The sequence below is a fragment of the Rattus norvegicus genome, chromosome 5 (assembly GCF_021556685.1).
Source record: "Rattus norvegicus strain SHRSP/BbbUtx chromosome 5, alternate assembly SHRSP_T2T, whole genome shotgun sequence".
In the NCBI taxonomy this organism is placed as follows: Eukaryota; Metazoa; Chordata; class Mammalia; order Rodentia; family Muridae; genus Rattus; species Rattus norvegicus.
This window is the reverse complement of record NC_141538.1, coordinates 171548113-171572211: the sequence shown is the minus strand read 5'-3', so window position 1 is coordinate 171572211 and position 24099 is coordinate 171548113. Positions and strand designations below refer to the sequence as shown.

The 24099-nt window shown below is 51.3% G+C and overlaps 1 protein-coding gene and 3 long non-coding RNA genes across 36 annotated transcripts; 2 read left to right on the top strand and 2 right to left on the bottom strand.

Annotated features, from left to right (window-relative positions):
- Positions 1-5888: 5888 nt before the first annotated feature.
- On the bottom strand, positions 5889-9406 carry LOC148006198 (uncharacterized). Its single transcript, XR_015621381.1, has 3 exons — positions 9335-9406; positions 7425-7463; positions 5889-6388 (listed from the first exon to the last, which is right to left on the bottom strand). It is a non-coding gene; the product is annotated as an uncharacterized LOC148006198 (long non-coding RNA).
- A 1782-nt stretch (positions 9407-11188) lies between these two features.
- On the top strand, positions 11189-19915 carry Tnfrsf14 (TNF receptor superfamily member 14). 33 transcript variants are annotated; one of them, NM_001015034.1, is given in 8 exon segments: positions 12220-12371; positions 13156-13264; positions 13719-13844; positions 14984-15139; positions 15909-15999; positions 17593-17753; positions 18485-18516; positions 18682-19915. In NM_001015034.1, coding segments are annotated over 8 exon segments (837 nt in total). In that variant the 5' UTR covers positions 12220-12308; the 3' UTR covers positions 18781-19915.
- Positions 12270-14871, bottom strand: LOC148006197 (uncharacterized). Its single transcript, XR_015621380.1, has 2 exons — positions 13936-14871; positions 12270-13444 (listed from the first exon to the last, which is right to left on the bottom strand). It is a non-coding gene; the product is annotated as an uncharacterized LOC148006197 (long non-coding RNA).
- A 648-nt stretch (positions 19916-20563) lies between the features above and the next one.
- LOC148006196 (uncharacterized) lies at positions 20564-22089 on the top strand. The gene is made up of 3 exons (XR_015621379.1): positions 20564-20648; positions 21255-21389; positions 21490-22089. It is a non-coding gene; the product is annotated as an uncharacterized LOC148006196 (long non-coding RNA).
- The last annotated feature ends 2010 nt before the right edge of the window (positions 22090-24099 follow it).

Here is a 24099-nt window from a genome sequence, read left to right as displayed (position 1 = left end):
TCTGTGTTCAGGGAGACGCCAGCCTGAGGACTTCCTGTGCCCTGTTACCTAGCATATTGTAGGTGCTTCTTAAACAGAGGAGGACCTTGGTACTTGAGGAGTCCAGGACTCAGGTGAGGCCCAGCTGGCTCAAGGTCCTGCCATTTCCTCACAAGAGGTAATGCCGGGGACAGGGGACCTGCCCAGGTCTAGCTGAGGCTTCTGTGTGGGGATGGGGCTTTCCTTGCTATGCAAAGAGATAGAAAAGCAGTCTCCATATAACTTGGCAGTGTGTTGGACGGCTGGTTCACGGTCCCCAGAGGCTGTCAGTCTGGTGCTCCTGTGCGTGCGCGCGTGTGCGTGCGTGCGTGCGTGCGTGCGTGCGTGCGTGCGTGTGTGTGTGTGTGTGTGTGTGTGTGTGTGTGAAAAGCTTGACAGCATTTCTTGTTTGGGCACAATCTGAGGACTTTTGGGTGTCAGAGGATTCAGGCCTGGAATCCATCATTGATCACTGAGGGATGGCCAGGAAGGAAGGCTACATCCCCTGGGCACCCAGACCTTTCTTGTGAAGTTCACCTCTCCTGGAGCCTTAGTCCTTAGGTGCTCCTGCCAAGGGCTGCTGTCCCTTGTTCTGAAAGTGCAGGCTACATGCATGGGACTTATTTTCTCAGGGCGCAGGTGGGCAGGGGAAAGAGAGGGCGGGCTCAGATGAACAACTATAGCCTCCCACCAGGAACTCCTAGGTCTCTCTTGATCTACTATCTCCGTCCCTAGGAGATAGACTCAGCATGGCTTATCTTGACAATTTCGAAGACCGGAGCCCGCTCTGCAGACAGACAAGTGCTGAGAGACATCGAGGCTGCCCTACAGCTGGACCGAAGGCTCAGCCGCAGTGTGCATGCCAGAGGGACCTTGGCCACCTCTGACCCACTCTGTTGTGCCCTAGGATTCTCCTCTCCTGAGACACTGATTGTCTTCTATCCCTGCATTGCCCTAGCCCCCAAACTCTTCTATCAGGGCACTGATCCTAGATTTTGCTGCTCCCAGACCAGGGAGATCTGGATGGTATGTCCCCGTGAGGGTTTAGAATCAGCCGGTGTGTAACCAGGACCTCTGGACTGCCCCATAAATGCCAATGGATTGTTTGAGAGGATGGAGGATGAATGAGTAGGGGCAGGATGAAGTGAATTCACACATGAGAAAAATGTTCTAGTGAACGACCAAAGGAGTTGTGGTGGATTAAGGTGGGGATACTTTCCTCTGACCCGGGAAAGCCCCTTACAGAGTCACGGCTAGATTGCTACACATCAATACTTTACATATTTTTTTTCTGTAAATTTACGTCCCACGATCCTCTTTTATGTTAAAAAAAAAAAAGAGGGGCATATTGAGAACCTCTTGTTTTCCGCTGTGATGAGTTGGTGGAAAATAAGTTCATGTTTTGCTTTAAGAAGAAACCTTAGTTTAGCAGGCAGCAGGAAGTGCTGCCATTGGAGGTTTCGACCATACCTCCTGATTTCCCTTTCCTGCCTGTGGAAACTAGCCTGTGGGCTAGAGGCCAAGGCCCAGGTCTTGGGCTATGCTCGGTAACTTCGTAGGCAAAGTGCAAATTCCTGCTCTTGCTGTGGCACTCTTTCCTGTCCCTCCCTTTCATCTTTTCTGGTAAATCATGAGACAGTATGGAAACTCTCGAGAAGGAAGTCTGAGTATGCACTGGCACTGTTATAGCAGGGGACCTGAGCTCTGCTCACCAACACCATACTTGGCAGCCCATGACTACTCTAGGAGATCTAAGGCCCTCTTCTGACCTCTTAGGCCACAACACTCACATGTAGGTATCTACACACACACACACACACACACACACACACACACACACACACACAGGTCTAGGAGACACTCAGGTCCTTTTCTGCTCTTAACTTCTGAGTCTTCTCTCCAGGCCCCCATTTTTGTATAGCCATCATCACTGTCCACACCCAGAACGTTTTCATTGTCTTCTTGGACACCCTTTTCTGGGTCCCCATGTCTTCCTTTGCACAGATCTCACAGTATCAGTTGTTTGTGTCTGGCTTCTCTCTCTCAGCAGAGTATCCTCGAAGCTCATCCATGTTGTAAGCATATGTCAATGCTCCATGGATTCTTGGTGGGCAAGTAACATTTCACAGTAGGAACAGTAGGACAGATACTCAGTTGCTTCCACTTCTCAGCTGCTGGGAATCATGGGATATGAATGTTCGTGGACGTGCACTAAAGTGGCCTCTGAGGGTAAGGGTTAGACCTGAATCCCCAAGTTCAGGGATTAAAGGGTGAGGAGGGGGAAGAAGTCTGTCTGTCTGTGGAGGTGGGTTACACAACTGGTCCTAATGCCTGACTGGACCCTTCCTGGGAAAAGCATGGCCTCTTGGTACTGCCTGGTGCATTCATCCATTGCTTGCAAATACCTTTCTGGTAAAAGGGGCAATATCTGGCAGAGACATTCAAGCCCAAGCCAGAAGCGAAAGTAGAAACAATGATCTGTGATCTCCATCAATTCCTGAGGGACATGTCTAGCATTTTTTAGAACACAGATGAGAAGACACACATTCGCTCTCACAGATGTCAAACATGGAGTGTCACATCCGTGTGTTTTGTGTGTGTGTGTGTGTGTGTGTGTGAGAGAGAGAGAGATTGTGTATATGAGTGTGTGTGGAGGGTATGTGTTTGTGTGTTTGTGTGTGTGTGAGAAAGACTGTGTGTGAGTGTGTGTTTGTGTAAGTGCATGTGTGTATGTGTGTGTTTGTGTGTGTGACTGTCTCTGTGTGTGTATGAGTGCGTGTTTGTATAGGTATTTGTGTGAGTGCATGTGTGTATGTGTGTGTTTGTGTGTGTGACTGTCTCTGTGTGTGTATGAGTGCGTGTTTGTATAGGTATTTGTGTGAGTGCATGTGTGTATGTGTGTGTTTGTGTGTGTGACTGTCTCTGTGTGTGTATGAGTGCGTGTTTGTATAGGTATTTGTGTGAGTGCATGTGTGTATGTGTGTGTTTGTGTGTGTGACTGTCTCTGTGTGTGTATGAGTGCGTGTTTGTGTATGTATTTGTGTGAGTGCATGTGTGTATGTGTGTGGTGGTGTGTGTTGGTGTATGGATGGTGAGTGAGTGTGGGTGTTTTGAGGGGGTAATCAAACTTAGGCACTCATTCCTATGCAGCAAGCACTTCACTGTCACTGACTGAGCTATCTCCCTAGCTCCTGGGGACAGGGCTTCTGAGTTCATACTCTGAGCCCAATGTCCAGACTGTCTGGAGATGGGACTTTAGGTGATTAATGTTAAGTGAGGTCATTAGAGTGACCTTGAAGACATGCTCAGAGGCACAGGGGATGCCAGTGGACATACAGAAGGTGCCATCTGTGGCTAGGAAGAATGTCTTGGAGGGGCTAGCCTCGTCACATCTTTGAGTCAAGTCCATACATTGTAGGATCACGAAGGTGTGACTATTTCTTCTTTTTGCTATTGCAGTAGTTGCCATGTAGGTAAAGATGACTTTGAACAATTTCTTTTTCTTTTGAGACAGGGTCTCACTATGTAGCCCTGGTTATCCTAGAACTCCATATGGAGACCAGGCTGGCCTTAACTCAAAGACATTTACTTACCTTTTCGTCCAGGGTGACCTTGAAATTCTGATTCTTCTGTCTCTACCTACAAGGGCTGGGATAGCCGCAACCCAGCCTGAATACTTGTTAAGTTCCGTCTGTGCTATCTGGTCATGACCTCCAGACCAGCTCAGATGCCCACACCCCAGTCACACAGTTCCTGGATCTTTCTGTCCCTCCCAGTTGCTCTGCTTCACATAGAGGCAACCGTGTAGTTTTGTTATTCTTGCTCCTCCATGAAGCCTGGGCTCAGAGAACATGTGATGTGTGTCCACAGTTTATCCTGCCCTCTTGGCAAAGCAGGACCTCCTCAGTTTGTTGTTCATCCTCCGGGGGGACGATTCTGAAACGATTTCTCATTCTAAAGTGGTCTGAACTGAGTCACTACCAACATTTCTCTAAAACATTTATTTACTTTGCACATGTTATAAGCACGCATGTGCGTACAAATGCCCGTGCGTACAAATGCCTACCTATGGAGGACAGAGGTTGACCCTGAATGTTTTCCTTCATCACGTTCTATCCTAGTTTTTGAGACAAGGTGTCTCCCTGAACCTGGAGGTTGCTGTTTTAGCTAGAAGGTCTGGCCATTGAGCCCCGGGATCTGTTCATTTCTGGCCCTTTGGCACAAGGATTACACACACATGCCACCATGCCGGTTTTTAAAATGCGCACCAGTGATGAACTCAGGTCCAGCCAGCGCTTTACCCAGTGAGCCGTCTCTCCAGCCCTGCTTCTGACTTCTGTAGACATTTTGTGTACAGACCTGTGCTTGAGTTGTTTCTGTAGCTGGGGAGTGAGATGCTGGGTTGCATGGATGGTGTGTGATTAACTCTAAGATTCGACCACACCATTGCCCAAAGTGGTTGCACCATCTACAGCCGCGTGAGAGTTCTCATTACTCCACATCCTTACAGTGCTTGACTGGGACAGTCTTCTAACGGTGGGGAGGCCCCGGCTGTGGTTTTAACTTGAATTTTCCTAATGACTAATGATGTATAGAGTCTCTTGCATTCTTTGGTGAAGTCAGATTTTTTTTTTTTCTGTTAAGAAAAACTAGCTTAATCCCAGTGCTTGGGAAGCAGAGGCAAGTAGGTCTCTGGGTGTGAGGCTAGCCTGGTCTAGCAATTTCCAAGACAGAAAAGAAAGACTGAGAGAGGGAGAAAGAGAGAGAGAGAGAGGGAGGGAGAGAGGGAGAGAGGGAGGGAGGCAGACTGACTATGTTATTGGGGCTGAAGATATCGCTAAAACTGTTTTTTTTTTTTTTAAGATTTATTCATTTATTATATATAAGTACACTGTAGCTGTCTTCAGACACACCAGAAGAGGGCATCGGATCTCTTTGCAGATGGTTGTGAGCCACCATGTGGTTGCTGGGAATTGAACTCAGGACCTCTGGGAGAGCAGTCGGGTGCTCCTAACCACTGAGCCATCCCTCCAGCCCCCACTAAAACTGTTAAAAGAGTACTGGCTGCTCTTACAGAGGACTGTGGTTCAAGTCCCAGCAACCACGTAACGGCTCACAACCATCTGTAATTTTCCCAGGGGAATTGGTGCCCTCTTCTTGCCTCTGTGGGCAATTCCTGTTGGGGTACACATGCATGCATGCAGGCAAAACGCCCATTCGTATAAAAATAAAAATAAAATCTCAAAATAAAAGCCCTAAAAAACATCAGCAGCAGAAAGAAAAAACTAGGTTGTTTGTTGTTACAGCTTAGAGTCTAAATGCCACCCAAAGGCACAGCTTAGGACAGTCCTGGGGACTGGTGGAACCGGGAGAAGATGGGGCCTGGTGGGAGGAAGTGAGGTCACTGCATGAGACCCCTATTGGCATTTCGTCTAGGCTCCGCCCCACAGTTACCTGGCAACAGCCAGGTGTGCCTGACCCGCTAAAAAGGGGCTGCTTGTCCCCTCCTCACTCTCCTGCTCCTCTTGCTCTTCTTCCCTTGCTCTCTTACCATCTTCCTTCTCTCCATTATCCTCTCCCCTCTGCTCATGGCGGCCTCTACTCCTCTCTCTCTCTGCCTTTCTTTCCTTCTTTTTTCCCCCCCTGAGCTGGGGACCGAACCCAGGGCCTTGCGCTCGCTAGGCAAGCGCTCTATCACTGAGCTAAATCCCCAACCCCTCCGCCTTTCTTTCAACCCCCTCTCCGTGCCCTGAATAAACTCTATTCTATACTATACTGTCACGTGGCTGGTCCCTCAAGCACAGTGGCACCCCCTCCCCCACACCATACCGCACCCCCACCGAACGTAACCCCGCTTTCTCTTTCTTTTTGTAAAACAGAACAACCCTAGCCTCTCCTTCTCTCTTTGCTTCTCATCCGCGTCCGGTGAGCAGCCTTCTCCATCACAGGGTTCAACCTTGACCCTCAGGCTCGTAGGGGGCGACGCTGAAACTTCCTGTTTAGAAGTTGATCATCTCCGGTATCCGTCGTAGAAAACTGAACAACGTATTTGTCTCCTCACTGAGTGGCATGAGTTAAAAGGTGTTTTGGCTGTGAGCTTTTACACCCCGTGGGAGTTTTTCCTGCTGTGTGGCTTGTGCTCTCATTGCCTTAGCAACACTCTCGAGTGCGGACTGCAGACATCCTCTGTCTTCACAAAGCACGGCGGGCTCTTGTTTTCTTCCCCCCTTCTGTGGTTTCTACCCACTCAAAGACACCGTTGCCAGCTCAAGGTCACAAACATGTTTTCATGGGTTGCTCTAGCTTTTGAAGGTTGGGCGTTTAAAGGCAGAGCCCTGTTCCGTTCGCCTACTGGATTTCACCGCAGCACCTGCAGATGTCAGGACAGGCTGTAGATGTCTACGCTTTTAATGCTATTTTATTGCTATTATTTCTCAGATGAAGTCCCACTGTGGAGCTCAGGCAGGCCTAAAACCTTCTTTGATAGGTTCTTCCCCAAAATGGTGCGATAATAAACACCGTTTGCTATTTTTCAAGGGATTTATCATTTATGTGTGTGTGTGTGTGTGTGTGTGTGTGTGTGTGTGTGTGTGCATGTGCATACACGCACCTAAGTGCAAGTGCTTATGGAAGCCAGAAGGGAGCATCAGTTCCCCAGGAGCTGAAGTTAACAGGTGGTACGAGCTGTCCAGTGTGGGTGCTGGGAACTGAACTCTGGTCTGCTGCAGGACCAGCAAGTGCTCCCAAGTGCCGAGCAGTCTTTCCAGTCTAGAAGACCACCTTCTCAGATAGCCAGCTCTCTGGATCAAATCTATCTTCCTGTCTCTGCACATGGGCCTTTGTATGACCAGCAGCATGAGGTGTACCATTCTGAATCTAGTCACATTTTCCTGCTCTGGGGGTGACTAGTAGTCTCCAGACAAATGCTAGACACCATGTTGACTACTTGATGACTTGGATTTTTGTGGGGTAAGGAGATGCCTCCTCTGAGGGATGCTGTGCCTTGTGAGGGAGCCCAGTCAGCAGCTTGGTATTCACATTGCTCTCCCTACAGTGCCCTCTGTGGTAAAGCAGCACTCCGGAGGGGCTTCTCTAAGACTCTCTACTGAGCCCTGGCCTTCCCAGGACTCACCAGCTTCCCAGGTGACTCCCAAAGTAGGTCCCACACTGGCTCTTGGAAGCTCTGTGAGTACCTGCATACCGCGGTTTCCCACTGGCCTGCTGTCCAGGCTCAGGGGCTACACTCAGCACACAGTTGACTACCTGTGTGTTATTACTCCCTCCTTTCTGAGCATCATTCAAGCATCGCTGAGTCCTGCCCTGTCAACCCAGCAAGGAATCATAACCTGTTTAGCTCTTCCCAGCGCCCAGCCTGTGAGAGAACAAGAGGCCCCACTAACACTAACCTTGGCTCTTGACTTGAGACTCTTCCTCTGAAGTTCATGCTTTTTCATATTGTTCAATAAAAAAAAAACAATAAAAAACCCCAGTTGATTCATGTATTTTCAGTTTCAAAGAAACCACTTCTCCTCCCCTCCTCCCCTCTTCCCCTCCTCCCCTCCTCCCCTTACTTCCTTTTCTTTTTGGAGACAGGATGCCCTTGTGTTGGGATTTGTGGCTTCTCTATACAGTCCAGACTGGCCCTGAACTCAAAAATCTTCCTGTCTGTACCCAGAGTACTGGGATGGGTATATGCCAACATACCAGACTCTGCCAGTTCTCTTTTGATGAGCAGGTGCATGGTTTCTAGCAACCCCACCTCTCTCAGGGTAGCCATGTTGTTTCTAGCATCCCCACCATTCTCAGGGCAGCCATGCTGATCACTACACTCACACTCCTCATGCTTGGCTGTCTATTCCTGGATCAAACCGGGAGCTGATTTGAACATACAACTTACCTACTTACAAATAATTTTCCAGACAGGTTTTCCTGCAGGGCAGTTCCAACAGGATAGGGCTGTCTGCTGAGCTACAATCCTCTGTCCTCTTAGCCTTTATTGTTGACCTACAGGTTGCTCCTTCCAGGGAATGCTATGCCTCTCCTTCCCAAGACGAGCACCCTTCCCTCCCTCCTCTCTGTCTTCACAGATGCCTTTCCCTCTCTGCAGAAGGCAGATGCTGCCCATGGCTGCCCAATTTGGAACCCAGGGTCTTTTGCAGTTCCCAGAAACTTCCATGTATCAACGACCAGTGGCTCTTTTCGAGGTCTAATTCACCCCCAGAATGCCAGGGGATCCAATGATTCATGAACAGGAGGATCCTCTCCACTGGTCCCTCTTCTAGGGCTTCTCCTTGAGCTGTCCTAGAATTAGGGTTGGGCAGAGGCTCAGCTCTGCTGTCATGTCTTGGCTCAGGGTGCCTTTGTGTGAGGTGGGAGGCTGCAGCGTTCTTATCGCTTGTAATGTATCCCTAAGCACTGCCTGGACACAGGCGTGGATAGAGGGTGCATTTATGGGCCCAGGATGGGGCAGTATGGCAGGAGAGAGTGGATGCAAGCACTTCTATCGAAGTGGGTTCCTGGAACTCAGGGCTCATAGGAAGTAGCCAGAAAGGTCAAGCGTGGACAGCTGCTTCTGTCCCGGTTCCTGACTCTAGCTAGTCCCAGAGGAAAGTGGCCAAAAGTAAACAGGGACAAGGTAGAGAAGAGGTCTACTGTGAACACCAAACTGAGTGTTCACCAGACTGTGGCAAGGTGTCTGTCTGAGGCAGCAGCCTAGAGCTTGGAGCTAGAGTCTGTTCCAGAGAACAAGAGCGGCAGCTGTCACGCGCTTCTGCTTCAGCCTCTGAATCCTGGAAAGCCCCAGGCTGCTGATCTCTGCAACGACTACCTGACTAGTTGGCAGACAGTAGATCTGTCTTGTTTGTAGATCCTGCTCCCCCCCCCTTTCCAGTCCACCTTCACCAGGACAACTGGAGTGGCAGTTCCCTCCCAGATCTCATCCATCCCAGCACTGCTCTGTCTCTGTGGTTAGCCTCCTTCCTTCTTACCTCTCAACAGTTCCCTCCTGGATAACCTTAGAGTCTATTCCTCAGAGCCACTCTGTCCACTCTCCACACAGTACACAGCTCTCAGTGCAGAATGTCTGTGTTCATGGCTGGCACTAACGGCTCCCTGCATGCCTGACCAACAGTGGACCTGATGGTTCAACTTGTGTCCTTAACAGAGAATTCCCTCCCCTCTGTCTTTTTCATCCTTCAGAAACTCATTTGTCATGTACGGCCCACAGGAGTCTTGAGCACCCAACTATGGCAATCTGGCTCTTAGGAGGGGTCTCCTCCCTGGGGACACTCAGGTAAGGAGAACACTAGGATCTCACCTTCTCCTTCTAGGACTGAGATCAAATTTGTTTTTCCCAATTCACTTTCTTCCAATTCACTACCCGTACTCACTACAAGAGAAAGAAGAAATGCCATGGGGGAAATTCCAGATGTGTCAGCACATCAGAGTGACATCAGGGCTTGGCACCGCTACAGAGATCAGAGCGGGACTAGGAGAAGTCCTCCAGAGAATGGCTGGGTGACCGGGGTAGGATTTGGGGAGAAGCTGTGGCCTGGGTCTTCCGCTCCTGCGGAGGTCAGAGGGTTAGGGTTAGGCATCTGTGTCTGTGTTCAGATCTCCTCTGTTGTAGCTTCCCATCTGCAGCTGGGAGAAGAGCTGTGCTCAGGGTGGTCTCCACAACCCCTGGGATCAGGTGGTTGACCTCAGGGCCTCTGGGCTCAGGGTCTGGATGAAACAGCCAAAGGTATCAGGGTGGTTGTAGAGAAAATGGAGACATGATGGCATCCCTCCATCTGTCAGGTGGCGGAAATGAGGGGGTGAAGGTAGCAGGTGATATCCAGGAGAAAATGCTTTGGTGGTGGGTAAGACCCAGAGCCAGTCTCTGCTGTCTGGTTTTGTCACTGGGGGCCAGAATAGAGCCATCTGGTGATGGGCATGGGACATCCTGGGTTGAAGGAGTAGCAGGTCACCCCTAGTTTTTATTCAAGAGGCGATTAGGTAGTCCTACACAGTAATCCTTCAGAGGTTGAAGAGTTATAAGGCGTGGAAATGGGCCTCAGAGAAGACCTCAATGAAGACACAATGTTTGGGTTCAGATTCACCACAGATAACATCTAGGGGACACTGCCCAGCCTTCTCAGACCCAAGGCTTTTATGCTGGTGTCCGGCGGTGGAGCATGAACAACCTAGCACTCCTCACTCAGCCAGACACTACATGGTGCCCGTAAATCCTTGTTCCTGGTTTCCCAAGAGGACGACGATCTTGGATTGTTAATCTCCGGGAATGGTGGTTTGGGAGCTTGGTAGAGGTTTTGTGTGGCCGTACCAGGTTCAGGGATCTCACCTACCTCATTTGAATCCTCTGGCTTCCCACCCTGGGGCATGTCTCGGAGAACCCACAGACATGGAGATACACTTGCAGTCCAGAGCCTTCTGTGTGTTCTGAGGTACCTGTGAGCTGTGGGGCTTTGGCCATTTCCCAGTGCTCACCCGTGGGGTGGGGGTATAAGATCTGCCTCTTCACTAGGAGACCACCACATCACTGTGTTGGACTGTCAGAGGCTGTTCACTCTGCGTTGTCTACTACAGAGGCACACAGACGGATGTGTGGGACAGCCTCTGTAACATAGAGCAGAGTGTGTGTGTGTGTGTGTGTGTGTGTGTGTGTGTGTGTGTGTGTGTGTGGTCCCTTTCGGGTGGGATTCTGGAGGACTGTGGACTAGAGCACTGGCTAGTTTCATGTAACTTGACACAAGCTAGACTCGTCTGAAAGGAGGGGATCTCAATTGAGAAAAAAAAATGCCTCCATAAGATCAGGCTGTAAGACATTTTCCTAGTTATTGACTGATGGGGGAGGGTCCAGCTCACTGTGGGTAGTAGTATCATCCCTGGGCTCTGGTGGTCCTAGATTTTTATAAGAAAGCAGGCTGAACAAGTTGTGGATAACAAGCCGGTAAGAAGCACCCCTGCATAGCTTCTGCATCAGCTCCTGACTCTAGGCACCAGCCCTACTTGAGTTCCTGTCCCGACTTCCTCTGGCCATGGACGACAATGTGGAAGTGCAACCCAAATCAACCCTCACCTCCTTGAGTTGCTTTTGGTTATGGTGTTTCTTCACCACAACAGTAATCAAAACTCTTGAGTCGAGAACCAGAGAGAGCTGTTGGTAGGTGTTCAGGGCCAGGTGTTCTCTAGCCTGGTCCACACAGTTCACTGGAACAGGGTGTGTTCTAGGTGTGGGCAGGACAGGGCAATGAGGAAAACCAGCCCAGGGCTGGGGTGCCAGCCCAACCTAGGAGGGTGGTGATCAATTCAGCTGGATGGGAGCAATCATGTGTGGTTAGTTTTAACGGTCAGTGGGCAGGGATGGGGGGAGGAAGTAGCACAGATCAAAGAATCTTGAGGAGCTTGATTTCCTGTGTTCCTCTGGAGTTCCTTAGTCCTCTTTGGAGCCTAGGTCTATAGTAGGCCTCCAGCCCAAGGCTTACTGATACTGAGCCCATGACCTCAGCCGGTGGCTGTGGTTAAAAGCCCAACACACCACCCTGTAGTCCTCCTCGCAGCTCCCATCCTCATCTGCAGATGGAAAATAAGTCTGCTCTGCCTGGTCCCTCTCAGGGGACGGTTAGAGAGGCCCACGGCCTGCTCGAGTTTGATAAGAAGCCCAGCTTCACCCTTAGAAGATAAAGCTCCTGTTCCTAGGGCCTTCGGTGCTCAAGCGTGTGAAGCGTAAAGGCTGAGGAACCGCGGTGAGCAGTGGTAGTGGGGCTATCCCTGACGTGGTGTCTGGGAAGTGACTAAACCTTCTAGGGGAGGGTCCTGCGAGAGGGGTGTGTTGGGAAGTGGGTCAAAAGACCAAGTTCCCAGTTCCCTGAGGGGTTCCTATTTCAGACTGTCTATCAGAAAACTCGAGGTAAGCACCAAGGTGTTGGCAGTGACCTGGGAGACAGAAATACTTTCAGAGGGTATATATACCATATATATATATATATATATATACCATATATATATATATATATATATTATACACACACACACACACACACACACACACACACACACACACACACACACATGGGCTGGGAGAACGTGCTAGTTTCCTTGTCTGAGGCTGAGGCTCTGGACTTTGGTGCTTTCCAGCACCACACCCCATGTGTATTTGACGTCCCCCATCTGCTCAGTCAGAGAAACTGCATTCTCTCTCACTTTTAGTTTTAGCTGGGGCTCATGAGAGTGTGTGAGGAGGTCCAAAGTCCATGGGGCTCCTGGCCTGCAGTGTCTTGATTAAGAAAATGGAACCTCTCCCGGGATGGGAGTCGTCACCCTGGAGCCGGGCAGACAACACCTTCAGGCTGGTGAGTTCTTGAGCCCTTTACAGCCTCTTAGCTCTGTCCTTCCAGCCTGACTCCAGCCACAGATCACCCTCCCTCCCCCCAGCATTTCCTGTCCCTCTGCTCTGTCTGGATAGCTAGCTCATGGAGGCTGTTTGTTGCTGAATCTCCAACAGATCTCTGGAGATAACTAAGAACAATCTGAGGTTGGGAGGCTACAGGCAGACCGGGCCTCTGCTCCCACTGTCCCCCCACTGGACTCCACTCACAGATATCAGCTATGGCTCTCTTTCAAGGGAAGGTGGTGGTGCCATGGGGATAGTAGCTCTTGGTAGACCCTGGAGAGCCCTTGGCAGACCCTAGGCTGTCTTGGACAGGCCCTGTAGCCAGAGGCCAACCTTATGCAGCTCCGTTCCTGAGGATAAGCACCTTCACTCAGTGGAGCTAGAGATCAGGGTAAGCTAGCAGGAGCCAGAGTGTCTAACCTGTTTGCTCAAGTAGGATACACTAACTATCAGTGAGCCACCCCACACCCCCCAACCAGCCCTCAACCCCACCCCTGCCTCAGGATTCTGAAGAGCCTGTTCCCAGCCCCGGCTAACCTTGCTGCCTCTCAGGCTGAAGGCACACAATGAAGGCAGACCTGGGCCCCAGCCCCTCCTCCAGAGACACTGCAGTTGTAGGCTGATACTTCCTCATTGCAAGGAGCAGAGCAGCAGAGTGTGAACTGAGGGCCTGGGCCAGCCTGGGGGAGGGAGCCACAGAGATGGAGGGAGTCCTCTCCTGCAGCACTCATCTGCTCTCCCAGGTGCCGTGTGTCTTCCTTTTGAACTTGTTGCAGTGTATCTCTGCCCAGCCCTTGTGCAGACAGGAGGAGTTTTCTGTTGGGGATGAGTGCTGCCCCATGTGCAATCCAGGTAGGAGCTCCCAGGAGGCAGTGCTATACCAGGGAGGAACTCCTGTCCTGAGTCTCTGGGCCTCTGGGTCCTCGGTCCAATGGCTATACAGGGTCCAGTTCAGGGATAGTCAGTGCCTGGCAGCCTGCAGTCAGTCGGTCAGCATCTGGGATCTTTGAAGTTGCACTGCCCGGGGTGGGCCTAGGGGATAGGGCAGGTTCTGTGTCAGTATAACCAGAGGCTGAGACTGAAAGTGGGCTGGGGTCAGAACCAGTTCCGAGTGATTTAAAAGGCCCTACCACCAGCTTCTGAATTACTCATAGAGGGAGCACAGAAGGCATATGGGCCAACAAGTCCTGTGGGACCTTAGTTGCGGCTGGTGCCGTACTTGTTGGACCCACATGAGGGTTCAGGGACGGCTTCTGTAGGTTACCCCCCCCCAACCCTGCTGAGGAACTGTGGGTCCTGGCTGCAGGTTACCATGTGAAGCAGGTCTGCAGTGAGCATACAGGCACAGTGTGTGCCCCCTGTCCCCCACAGACCTATACCGCCCATGCGAATGGCCTGAGCAAGTGTCTGCCCTGCGGAGTCTGTGATCCAGGTAGGAGCTCCTGAGGAGGTGGGGCGCGCTGGAGGACTTGAACTCAGGCCTTGGTTCTAGAAGGGGGTAACTTACCGAGCTGCAGGCTTACCTTCCTACTATTGTCAGCAGGTCCTCAGGGTGTCTGCCCTCACTCTTGTCACTGAGACTCCACTGTCTGCTGCTTTCTCTCCCCTTCTGTCTGGTTCATGTGGGTGATGAGAGGCTCTTTCCTGCCTCAGTTTCCTTGCCCATGAAAGAGCTCTTACATGGGGTGGGACGTCACTGGGGATTGATTAGTCATTATATATATATATTTTTCCTTCATATGAAGAAACCCAGGAAAGCTTCACTTGTAGAATGATGGCTGCCTGGACCTGGGGTAGACTCAGATGGGGACACAGGTCCCAGCATGTTTGAAACTGTAAGGCCAGTGCTTCTGTTCCCACCACAGCCCCACAATCTCCAGACACTAGCCTTTGTTGACTCTGGATTTATTATAGCCCATGCGGTTGGCATCACGCTCCCCACAAGGATGACCCCGTGCTTACTTGTAGTGCGTGAAGAGGGTTGAACTCACCTCTACCGAGGATGACCACAGTGTGCAAACGGAGACGCCCTCACCCTTATAGAAGGAACCTCTGTATTCAACACACAGACCCTCACCTGGTCAGCCTCACTCCTACAGAGTGACTCTGTACCTATTCGCACAATTCCCATAAACAGTCGGCTCAGACCCAGAGGCAGAAGACTGCCGATTTCCATTGACGAGGATTTTAAGTCACCACGGCACTCTGCTGGGTGGCAGAGCCTTACCAACTCCACACTTCCAGGATTGTGGGCACGTGGATTGGGAGTCCTACTTCCCGGAGTAGGAGAAAACAGAGGCAAGGACGATTCAGACTTGGTCAAAACCCAGGTTCTGAACCGTGAACTACTCTGTGATCCCATCGGTCCTAGACCACGCCCCCTGCTCAGAGCCATTGAGCTATGTCTGGCTCCCCCTGTAGGACAAACCTGGTACCACATGTGCAGGTGGTGGGTAGCTTCTGGCAAGTGAAGCTGTGCAGAATCGGACCCAGGTACATTGGGACGGCTGGAGGATGGGTGCTTCCCCAAATCCCTCGCTGGTGCCCCCATGGCCTTGTCTCTGACGGCAGACATGGGCCTGCTGACCTGGCAGGAGTGCTCCAGCTGGAAGGACACTGTGTGCAGATGCATCTCAGGTTACTTCTGTGAGAACCAGGATGGGGGCGCCTGTTCCACATGCTTGCCTCACGCCGCCTGCCCTCCAGGACAGAGGGTACAGAAGAGAGGTGAGCTGGCCGACTGAAGGCTCTTTTCTGAGGCCACCCTTGTTCCAGTGAACCTGGGGTCTAGAAAACCTCCAGTTTAAGGATTTCAGAAGGAATGGAACAGAAATCTTGGCCAACCCTAGGGCACCCACCCCAGACCAGTCCTAGTGGCATGAGAGGAGAGTGCTATAGGTTCCCAGGAGGGAGGGTGAGACAGCAGAAGGTTGGGGAGGGGAGAGGGGAACACAGGGGGACAAGGAAAAGCAGGACTCAGAGAATCTGGAAGATCAGAAAGAAAAGGTTTTCTGGTGAGAGGCAGGAAGAGGACAGAGGGCGGAGGAGGGAAGGGGAGCTGGAGCAGCACCATTGGCTCCTACTTCTGGTCTAACCTCGGCTATCCAGCCTCAGGTCTATCCTTGGCTATCCTGCCTCAGCTCAGATGCTTCGAAGGGAACCCCACTTGTAAACTGTGCCCAACCCCACTACTCACCTAGCTGTGATTGTGAGGGCTGCCTTCGCCTTCTCTCTGGCATCTGGCTGGGCTTCCTTAAGGGTTTATGGGGTAAAGGATCCCTGGGTTATTACATCAGGCCCTTTCCATGTCCAGGATGTCCTAAAACTACCCAGCCCCTTGTCACAGTCTCCTGGTGCCATCTACTGCTGCAGCTCCCCCTACCAGCCACAGGGCATTATGTGTTGGAAGGTTCCAGAACAGACAGCTTCCAAGCCCCACCCCAGGGAAGGCCAGGTCTCTGCAAGCCTGAACCTAGTACTCCTCTACACTTCCCAGGTACTTACAGCCATGACACTGTATGTGCTGACTGCCTGACAGGAACCTTCTCACTTGGCGGGACTCAGGAGGAATGCCTGCCCTGGACCAAGTAGGTGACTAGCACTCTGGAGAAGGGTCTACTCTCTTCCCCTGGGAGATGAGTAGCCAAACCCAGCTGAGCTGCATCCCAGGTGGGCAGAGCAATATGGAGCCTCAGCTAGGACGCCACAGGCTGTGGTCAGTTCCCACTCTATGATTGTAGGATCAAGAAGTCAAGGTTGTGGGAATTCCATGCACTTCCATTGTGCGTGTGTAGTGTGTGTCCGTGTGTCTGTGTGTGTTTGTGTGTATGTCTGTGTCTGTGTGTGTAGTGTGTGTCTGTGTGTGTAGAGTGTGTCTGTGTGTGTAGTGTGTGTCTGTGTGTGTAGAGTGTGTCTGTGTGTGTTTGTGTGCATGTCTGTGTGTGTAGTGTGTGTCTGTGTGTGTAGTGTGTGTCTGTGTGTGTAGTGTGTGTCTGTGTGTGTAGTGTGTGTCTGTGTGTGTGTAGTGTGTGTCTGTGTGTGTAGTGTGTGTCTGTGTGTGTAGTGTGTGTCTGTGTGTGTAGTGTGTGTCTGTGTGTGTTTGTGTGCATGTCTGTGTGTGTAGTGTGTGTCTGTGTGTGTGTAGTGTGTGTGTGTGTGTAGTGTGTGTCTGTGTGTGTAGTGTGTGTCTGTGTGTTTGTGTGCATGTCTGTGTGTGTAGTGTGTGTCTGTGTGTGTTTGTGTGCATGTCTGTGTGTGTAGTGTGTGTTTGTGTGTCTGTGTGTGTGTGTGCACACGTGCATGCGTGTGTGCTGGTTGTAAGATGTCTTAGTCAGGGTTTCCATGGCTGTGAAGAGACACTGTGACCACAGCAATTCTTATAGAGGAAGACATTTAATGGGGGCTAGCTTCAGAGCATAAGCCCATTATTGTCATGGTGGGAAGTGTGGCATGTAGGCAGACATAGTTTTAGAGATGCAGCTGGGAGTTCTACATCTGGGTTAGCGGGCAGCAGAAGGAGAGAGTGGCACTGGGTCTGGCTTGAGCATCTGAAACCCCAAAGCCCTGGGACCCACTTCCTCCAAAGCCCACACCTACTCTGATGAGGAGGCGTTCCCAACAGTGCGGCTCCCTATGAGCCTATGGGGGCCATTTTCATTCAAACCACCGCCATGATGTTCTCAGGGGAGGACCCTTCTCCACCTGAGCCGGGATTCTCCTCAATGTGGATCTCAGACCCTAGAGCTAACTGGGAACTCGGGATCTCTGACGATAGCTGGGCTTCTTTGGGTGATGCCTAGGGAAGAGCATCTGCCCATTAGGCTTCCCTAGGGAAGGGCATCAGTTTATCTTCTTTACCCCATTTCTCCTCACTGAGGTCAGTTCAGTCCCCAGCTTTGTCCCTAGCACCCCTCCTTCCTCCTCCTCTTCCTCCTCTTCCTCTTCTTCCCCCTCCTCCTCTGTTTTGCTTCCATTTCTACCCTGCTTCCCTCCCCCCCCCCCGTTTCCCCATAAAGGGCTTGAAAGCTGTAACAGACCTGGGTGCTATCTCAGAGCTGTTGTACCAGCTGAAAGGCTCTGAGCTGCATGGACCCTGCCTCGTTCCCCGACATTGTCCAGTCTGCCGACCTATCCCCTACAGCATAGGTTTCCCACCATGTCCCATGGCTGCTCTCTCCTAGGTGCAGTACCTTTCAACGGGAAGTAAAACATGGGACCAGCAGCACAGACACCACCTGCTCCTTCCAGACCTTCTACATCGTCGTTGTGATAGTGGGAGTTGCGATAGTGGGAGCTGGGGTAGTTGTATTCCTCCTCCGCAAGCAAAGACAGCGGCATACCAGTGAGCAACGACCCACCCTCCCAGGGCTCAGGACTCCAGGAGTGGTCCCAGGGTCTTTGTGGAGTCTGGATCTACAATGGCTAGTGGTAGAGCCCTTCCTCAGAGCCCAGCTGTCAGGTGGCCTCTCCAGGACTCTCCGTTTTTCCCTTCCTCCCTCCCTTGCTCTCCCTTCTTTCCTTCCACTGTCCAGTCTCTGCTGTGTCCTGCTGAACTGGGCTCTAGAGATCAGCTTGTAGACCAAATCAGGCCTGGGAAGCTCTGGGTCATGCTTCAGGGAATCAAAAAACAAACATACAAAAAACAAACAAACAAACAAACAAAAATGGTCAGTCAGGCCACTCTCTCAACAGTGAGGAAGCATACCATTGTGCACTCACCCCTGCATGCTCCCAGTCCAGGCCACCATTGCAGGTGGATCAGGTAGCCTATCCCCCTTTCTGCCCAAGTTAAGTCCTCGCTCTTGGGAGTGAGTAGGTTCCCCAACTCTGCAAAGAGGGTGAGTGATTGACTTTGGCCTCCAGGAAGGTGGGTAGGGATCTGTTCTTTCACCCGGTGGGCCTCCTGTGAGTCTTGACACATGCCCAAAGCTCGTTTCTTCTTCTCTTAGAGACGGTCAGACTCTGGAGGTAGATCCCACAGCTGGAAGCCCAGAATGTGGGTTCTCCATTGCTGTGTGCCCCTCTTCCCTCTTGCTTCAGCCCCTCCCATGACTTGATGTCCTTGTGTTACAGGCATAGTGGCCAGTGAGCTGGAGGCTTTCCAGGTATCATTGCTGGGGGGGGGGGGTGTTTGGGTTGGGGAGGAGGTTCCAACTGGTTGAAGGACCCAACTCCAGGGTCTACATCTGAGCCTTACAGGTCCCCGAGAACCATGCAGTCCCCAGCTCGGTGCCTGAGAGGCAGGAGTTCACCCTGTGCTTCTTTGGCAGCAGGAGCAACAAGAGGACGCCATCAGGTTTCCAGTCATCGAGGTTGGTCCTTCTGTGACCGAGGAGGAGGCAGCCTTCAACTGCATGAATTCGGGGTGATGAGACACCTTGGAGACCCTGATGGGAAGTTTCCATATGCCAGGGGGGCACGGCAGATGCCCTGGGCTGCTACGGCATCACATGGCAGGGGAGATGTTGCCATGGCCCAGGGTGTAGCAGTTGCTTTGTCCTTCTTAGTGTTAAATGGGATCATCTGCGCCCATGCAAACGATCCAAAGTCTGTATCAGTGACAGTTACCACAGACCCTATGCCCTACTTCCCAAATCTTCCAGACAGCCTGTCTAAACCCTAGGCCTTTGACCGTCCTGGAAATGTTAAAGGCTGCTCATCCAGAGGGCTGCTGAGCACGGCCTTCTGGGGTCAGGGTGCTTGCGATGAGACAAGAATATGGCATTGGTGGATTTTATTTTGAAGTTTCTGGGGCTGGAATCTTGCCCATACCAGGCAAGTGCTTTATTTCTGAGCTACATTCCCAAGACTCTTTCCGTTTTTTATCTTGAGGCAAAGTCACACGGAATTGTCTGGGCCAACCATGGACTCCTTCTGTATCTTGGGCAAGCCTCAAACTTGACGCTTCTACCTCTGCTCTTCAAGTAACACTGTGATGACCTGCGTGGTCCTCCAGACGGGGCGGGTCAATGCCTTCTATTTTCTTTGTGTGTGTGTGTGTGTGTGTGTGTGTGTGTGTGTGTGTGTGTGCACACGCGTACCTGTTACCCCCTTTTCCCACCGGACCTAGCCCCAGAGAGTTTTCTGCAGGCCCCAGAGAACTAAGTTTTACTCCCTCAGACACAAGTCTGCTGAGGGATTGATTAATCACTGACTCCACACCTCTCCTCAGTGTACCTGACCTGTCAAAGCTGGTCTTCAGTACTTGTTCCTTAGTAGCTAGCCATCTTGAGCCAGCCCGAGGCTCATCAATTCAGCTAGATCGGCCTACCACTGAGCGTTGGGCATCCCCTTGGCTCTGCCTTCTCAGCGCTGGGTTTAGGGCACACAGCACTATGCCAAACTTCTAAAGTGGATTCTGGGGATGAGCCCAGTTTCAAGAACGCAGGTCCTTTCTCATGCTGTGGAACAGCACTCTTAGTGACCAAACCATTCCCTTGGCTTCAGAATGAATGTCTAAGTTATTTTCTACTTGTCATAGGAAATAAATATTTTTGTTACACACCCTGTCTCTATCGTGTGTCTTATCAAACACCTGTCTGTCCTGTGAGAGTAACAGTGGCTGCTCCAAGGTGACTATGTTCTCTTGCCACCTAGTCACTTGGCGAGGGTTCTCCACTGGTGGGAGGTGTAGTCACCCTCGCTGATGTGTCAGCAACCACTGGGTTTTTTCATCCTGCCCGGCGATCGATCTCATCGCTGCCATATTTTCTGGCCCCCCACATTTCCATGGGCATCTTCTCCAATAGGAACCTTTGAACACGGAGCATCGGTTCACGGGAGTGACTGCCAGGCAAGCCGGGTGCTGTGTTCCAGGCTCATCTGTCCCCCTGCCCGAGTCCTGGCATCTCCCAAGAACTGTTTGCATTTATAAAGAACAGTGTTCAGAGGTCGAGACGGTGGCTAATTGCGCTCGCTCTGAGGCGTGCAGCGGACAACTTTGATCGTCAGCTTGGCTGAGTTCAGAAGTGCCCGTGAGGGAGCAGGCTCAGGTGCGCTTGTGGAGCATCTCCAGGGATGGTTGGCTGAGGGGAAAGTCCCGTCCTGAGCATGGGATATGCCCAGATGAAAGGAGAGTGGGAAAGAGGCTCTCCTATGTGCACACCAACATTCCCTTTCTGCTCCCTGGCTGCTGTGAGCGGAGCAACCCTGCTCTACCACACAGATCTATACAAGCCTCTGCCGTACCACAGGCCTAGAAGCAGTGAAGCCAGCGGCCATAAACTCTGCTGAAACAGTGAGCTGAAACATAGCCTTCCTCCTTGAATTGCTCCCCTGATCTCCTGAGGTGTTTGCCATAGCAATGGAAAGCTTCATTAGGCTACACGCTATACCTCTGTGTATCTTAGTCACTGTTGTGTTGTTGTGAAGAGATACCATGAACAAGACTACACACACACACACACACACACACACACACACACACACACACACACACACACAGAGCAGGGAGAACTGGTCCCGATGTGGGCTTTTGAAACCTCACCCCCTGCGATACACCTCTTCCAGTAAGGCCACACCTCCTAATCCTTCCCAAACAGTTCCGCTAACTGGGGACTAAGCATCCAAACAGATGACCTTATGGGGCCATTCTCACTCAAACCACCATAATCTCTTCTCATCTGTTTGTATCATCCATCCATCTTCTCTCTTCACCATCTGTCTTTTCTTATCTTCCATATGTCTGTCTTCTTCACTCCACGTAACCTTGCTATTCATCCACTCTTTAGCCCGTGGAACACGGAGAGAAACTTGTATGTTAATGCTAGTGGTTGAGGAAGTTGAGTTAGGAGGCAGAGGTGGGAAGGTTGTACTCATGCCTGATGTTTGCTGTTTCCGGCAGATTATAATTAGAACTGTGGAACAAGTCTGCATTCACGACTCACAAAGAGGACATCGGCACATGAAGCTGTCATCATGAACAGGGTCTCCAGTAACACGGAGGGCTCTGACCACCAAGGAACCACACCAACTTTGGGTATGCGTTCACATGAATGGATGCAGCTTGGCCTGATGCAGCCTTCCTGAGTCTTAACCACACAGCGGCCGCTGACCTATTTGGTCTGTTTTCTTCACAGAGTCTCCTAGCAAACTACAAGAGGCAAAACCATTAGTGAGTGGCATGAAACATTATGTGGAGACTCTTTGCTATCAGCACCCAGAACGTGCTTGATGCCCCTGGTGTCAGCTTGAGACAATTCAGGCAAACCAGTCTTGACTGACATCACTTTTTCCTGGTTACTTTCTAAGCCCTTCATTCTGATTAAATTGCAGGGGTCAGTTTTCTGCCACCCAACCCCATGCTTTGCCTGTAAGTCCCCAGTAAAATGCCCATTGTATTGTTCTAGATCTGCTGGCCTTTGGCTTTGCTCTGATTACATCTAGGGCCGAGTCTTCAAACACAAGGCTCAGGTTGCCTTGGAAGAGCGCTCGATAGCGGAGCTGTGAATTTAAAATTAGATGCTAGAATTACTGGGAGATGGCAGAGTGGTTGTTAAACAAGATTTGGGGGGCTGGAGAGATGGCTCAGAGGTTAAGAGCACTGTCTGCTCTTCCAGAGGTCCTGAGTTCAATTCCCAGCAACCACATGGTGGCTCACAACCATCTATATTCAGGTCTGGTGCCCTCTTCTGGCCTGCAGGCATACATGCAGGCAGAAAGCTGTATGATGTATACATAATAAATAAATAAATAAATATTAAAAAAAAAAACAAGATTTGGGCACAGTGGGCCTGAGAGCTGCTCTTCTTGGTGCTCACAGAATGGGTAGGCATTCAGGAGCAGAGACACAGCAGGGCCCGAGACACTGCCACCTTCTCTGCCAGTGCAGAACCCTCTTCTCTCTATTCTGGTCTCCTATAGCAGCACAGGGCAAACATGTTCAACCAAGCACAGGCAGAGGTCACATCCACCCAAATAAATGGACGCCTGGGGCCAGCTGCACGACACCGTGTTCCTACTGTTCCTTGAGAGGGCTCTAAGAGTGTAGAGGACCCTGGGGCTGCCCAGTCTGGATCAGCACTGGAGCCAAGGGTCACCAGAACCGGTGCCTTCAAGCCACACTGACTCAAGCTACACAAGAGGTGCAGTGGGGGACCCTGAGGGCATCCTGTTCTTTGTAGCCGGCTGCCCACAATAGATGCCTGTCCTGAACGTGGTTTCATTTTGACAGTCTGACCTCTGGAGCTTCTCTTAATCCTTCTGGGAGGAGCCAACTCCTAGGTCCAGGAACTGGTGACCTGGGAGTTTGTAATTTACATTCAGACGAGCCAATCTGGAGTCCAGCAGTGGGAGCTACTGTTCTCAGTGCTTGGCTCAAACACCTGACAGGAAACCATGTAAGGAAGAAGGGGTTATTTTGGTTCCTGGTTTCAGGTCCGTCGTGGTGGGAAAGACAGGTGTGTGAGTTGGCCGGGTCACCTTGCGTCCACGGCGAGGAAGTTCAGTGCTAGGTGAGGATGTTCAGCTTCCTTTCTGAGCTTTCGTTCAGTTCAAGACCCTCGCCCTCGGAGGGACACTCCCTCACTTTAGGCTGGGTCTATCCACCTCAACCCAGTTCCATTGGGGGGGGGGTGATTCTAAATCCCATCGAGTTAATAATCAGTGTTAACCATTGCACTGCTGGACTTTAGAGCAGCAGCCTGTGCCCGACAAGCTCAGTTTGGACTCCAGCCCCCGAGGAGGCAATATAACAGGGTTAATTTTTAATTTTTGAAAAGCTAAACTGCCAGCTCGCATCATGGCAGTTAATCTGCATCACGAGCCACAGGACAAGGCTGCACTGTCTCTTCAGCAGGTTGGTTAGAACAGCCGGGCAACATTAGGCTGCCCGCCATGCTGGGTTTCCAGACCAGCTTCATGTATTGTGTGATTCCTCTCCCCCCAACCCCCAGAGATGCAAGCGAATGCCTAATCGCCCCCATATTGGATGCTGAAGACCTTTGCCCTCCAGGTCCCACCCCAGGGGCTTCTGAGGTGTGGGCCTCAGAAGTGTCCTGGGAATGAGGTGCAGCCCCAGAAGCTGCAGGGATAGGCTAAGTGGTGGCGGGTTTGAAGGAAAGCGCCAAGGTTCATCTGAGGCCCAGGAAGTGGTAAGGGCTGGACTCACTAGAACGGAGTCAGCAGATGGCCACACTGGGAAAGAGGACAGATATCTAGTGACCCCGGCAAGTCCATCTTTCTGAGCAGAAGTTGAGGTTAAAACAGAGGCAGGGGCATGCATATTCCAGTAGTCCTGGGTAAGGCGTGGTCCCACCCATCACCCACCGCCTCTCCTGTGAAGTGGGCTGATGAATGGAAAGTCTCTTTTCAGGAGAGCAGCTTCTCTTCTTGTTGGCCTATGCTTTAGGCTTTCTCCTCTCATGGGGTGAGAATTCTGAGGTGATTTCAGTTCCCTGGGGCCCACTGCTTCAATAGTCTGAGAGTTGGTGAGAGGAACAATACGAGTCTTTAGAATATCTTCCTCCCTGCCGGTTAGTCACACCACCTAGAGGTGTCCTCTGAGGCCTTTATACCCCAGACCAATGATCCCTAGGGCTCCAGAGCTAAGATTGGCCCCTACAGCTCAGAGTCTGTAAAGCCAGCTCCATCAATCAACCGTCATCATGTCTTCAGTTTGTGACCCCCAGAGTTCATGCCTCTCAACCCAAATTGGTCCCTGTACCTCAGAGTCTGGGAAACTGTCCTCT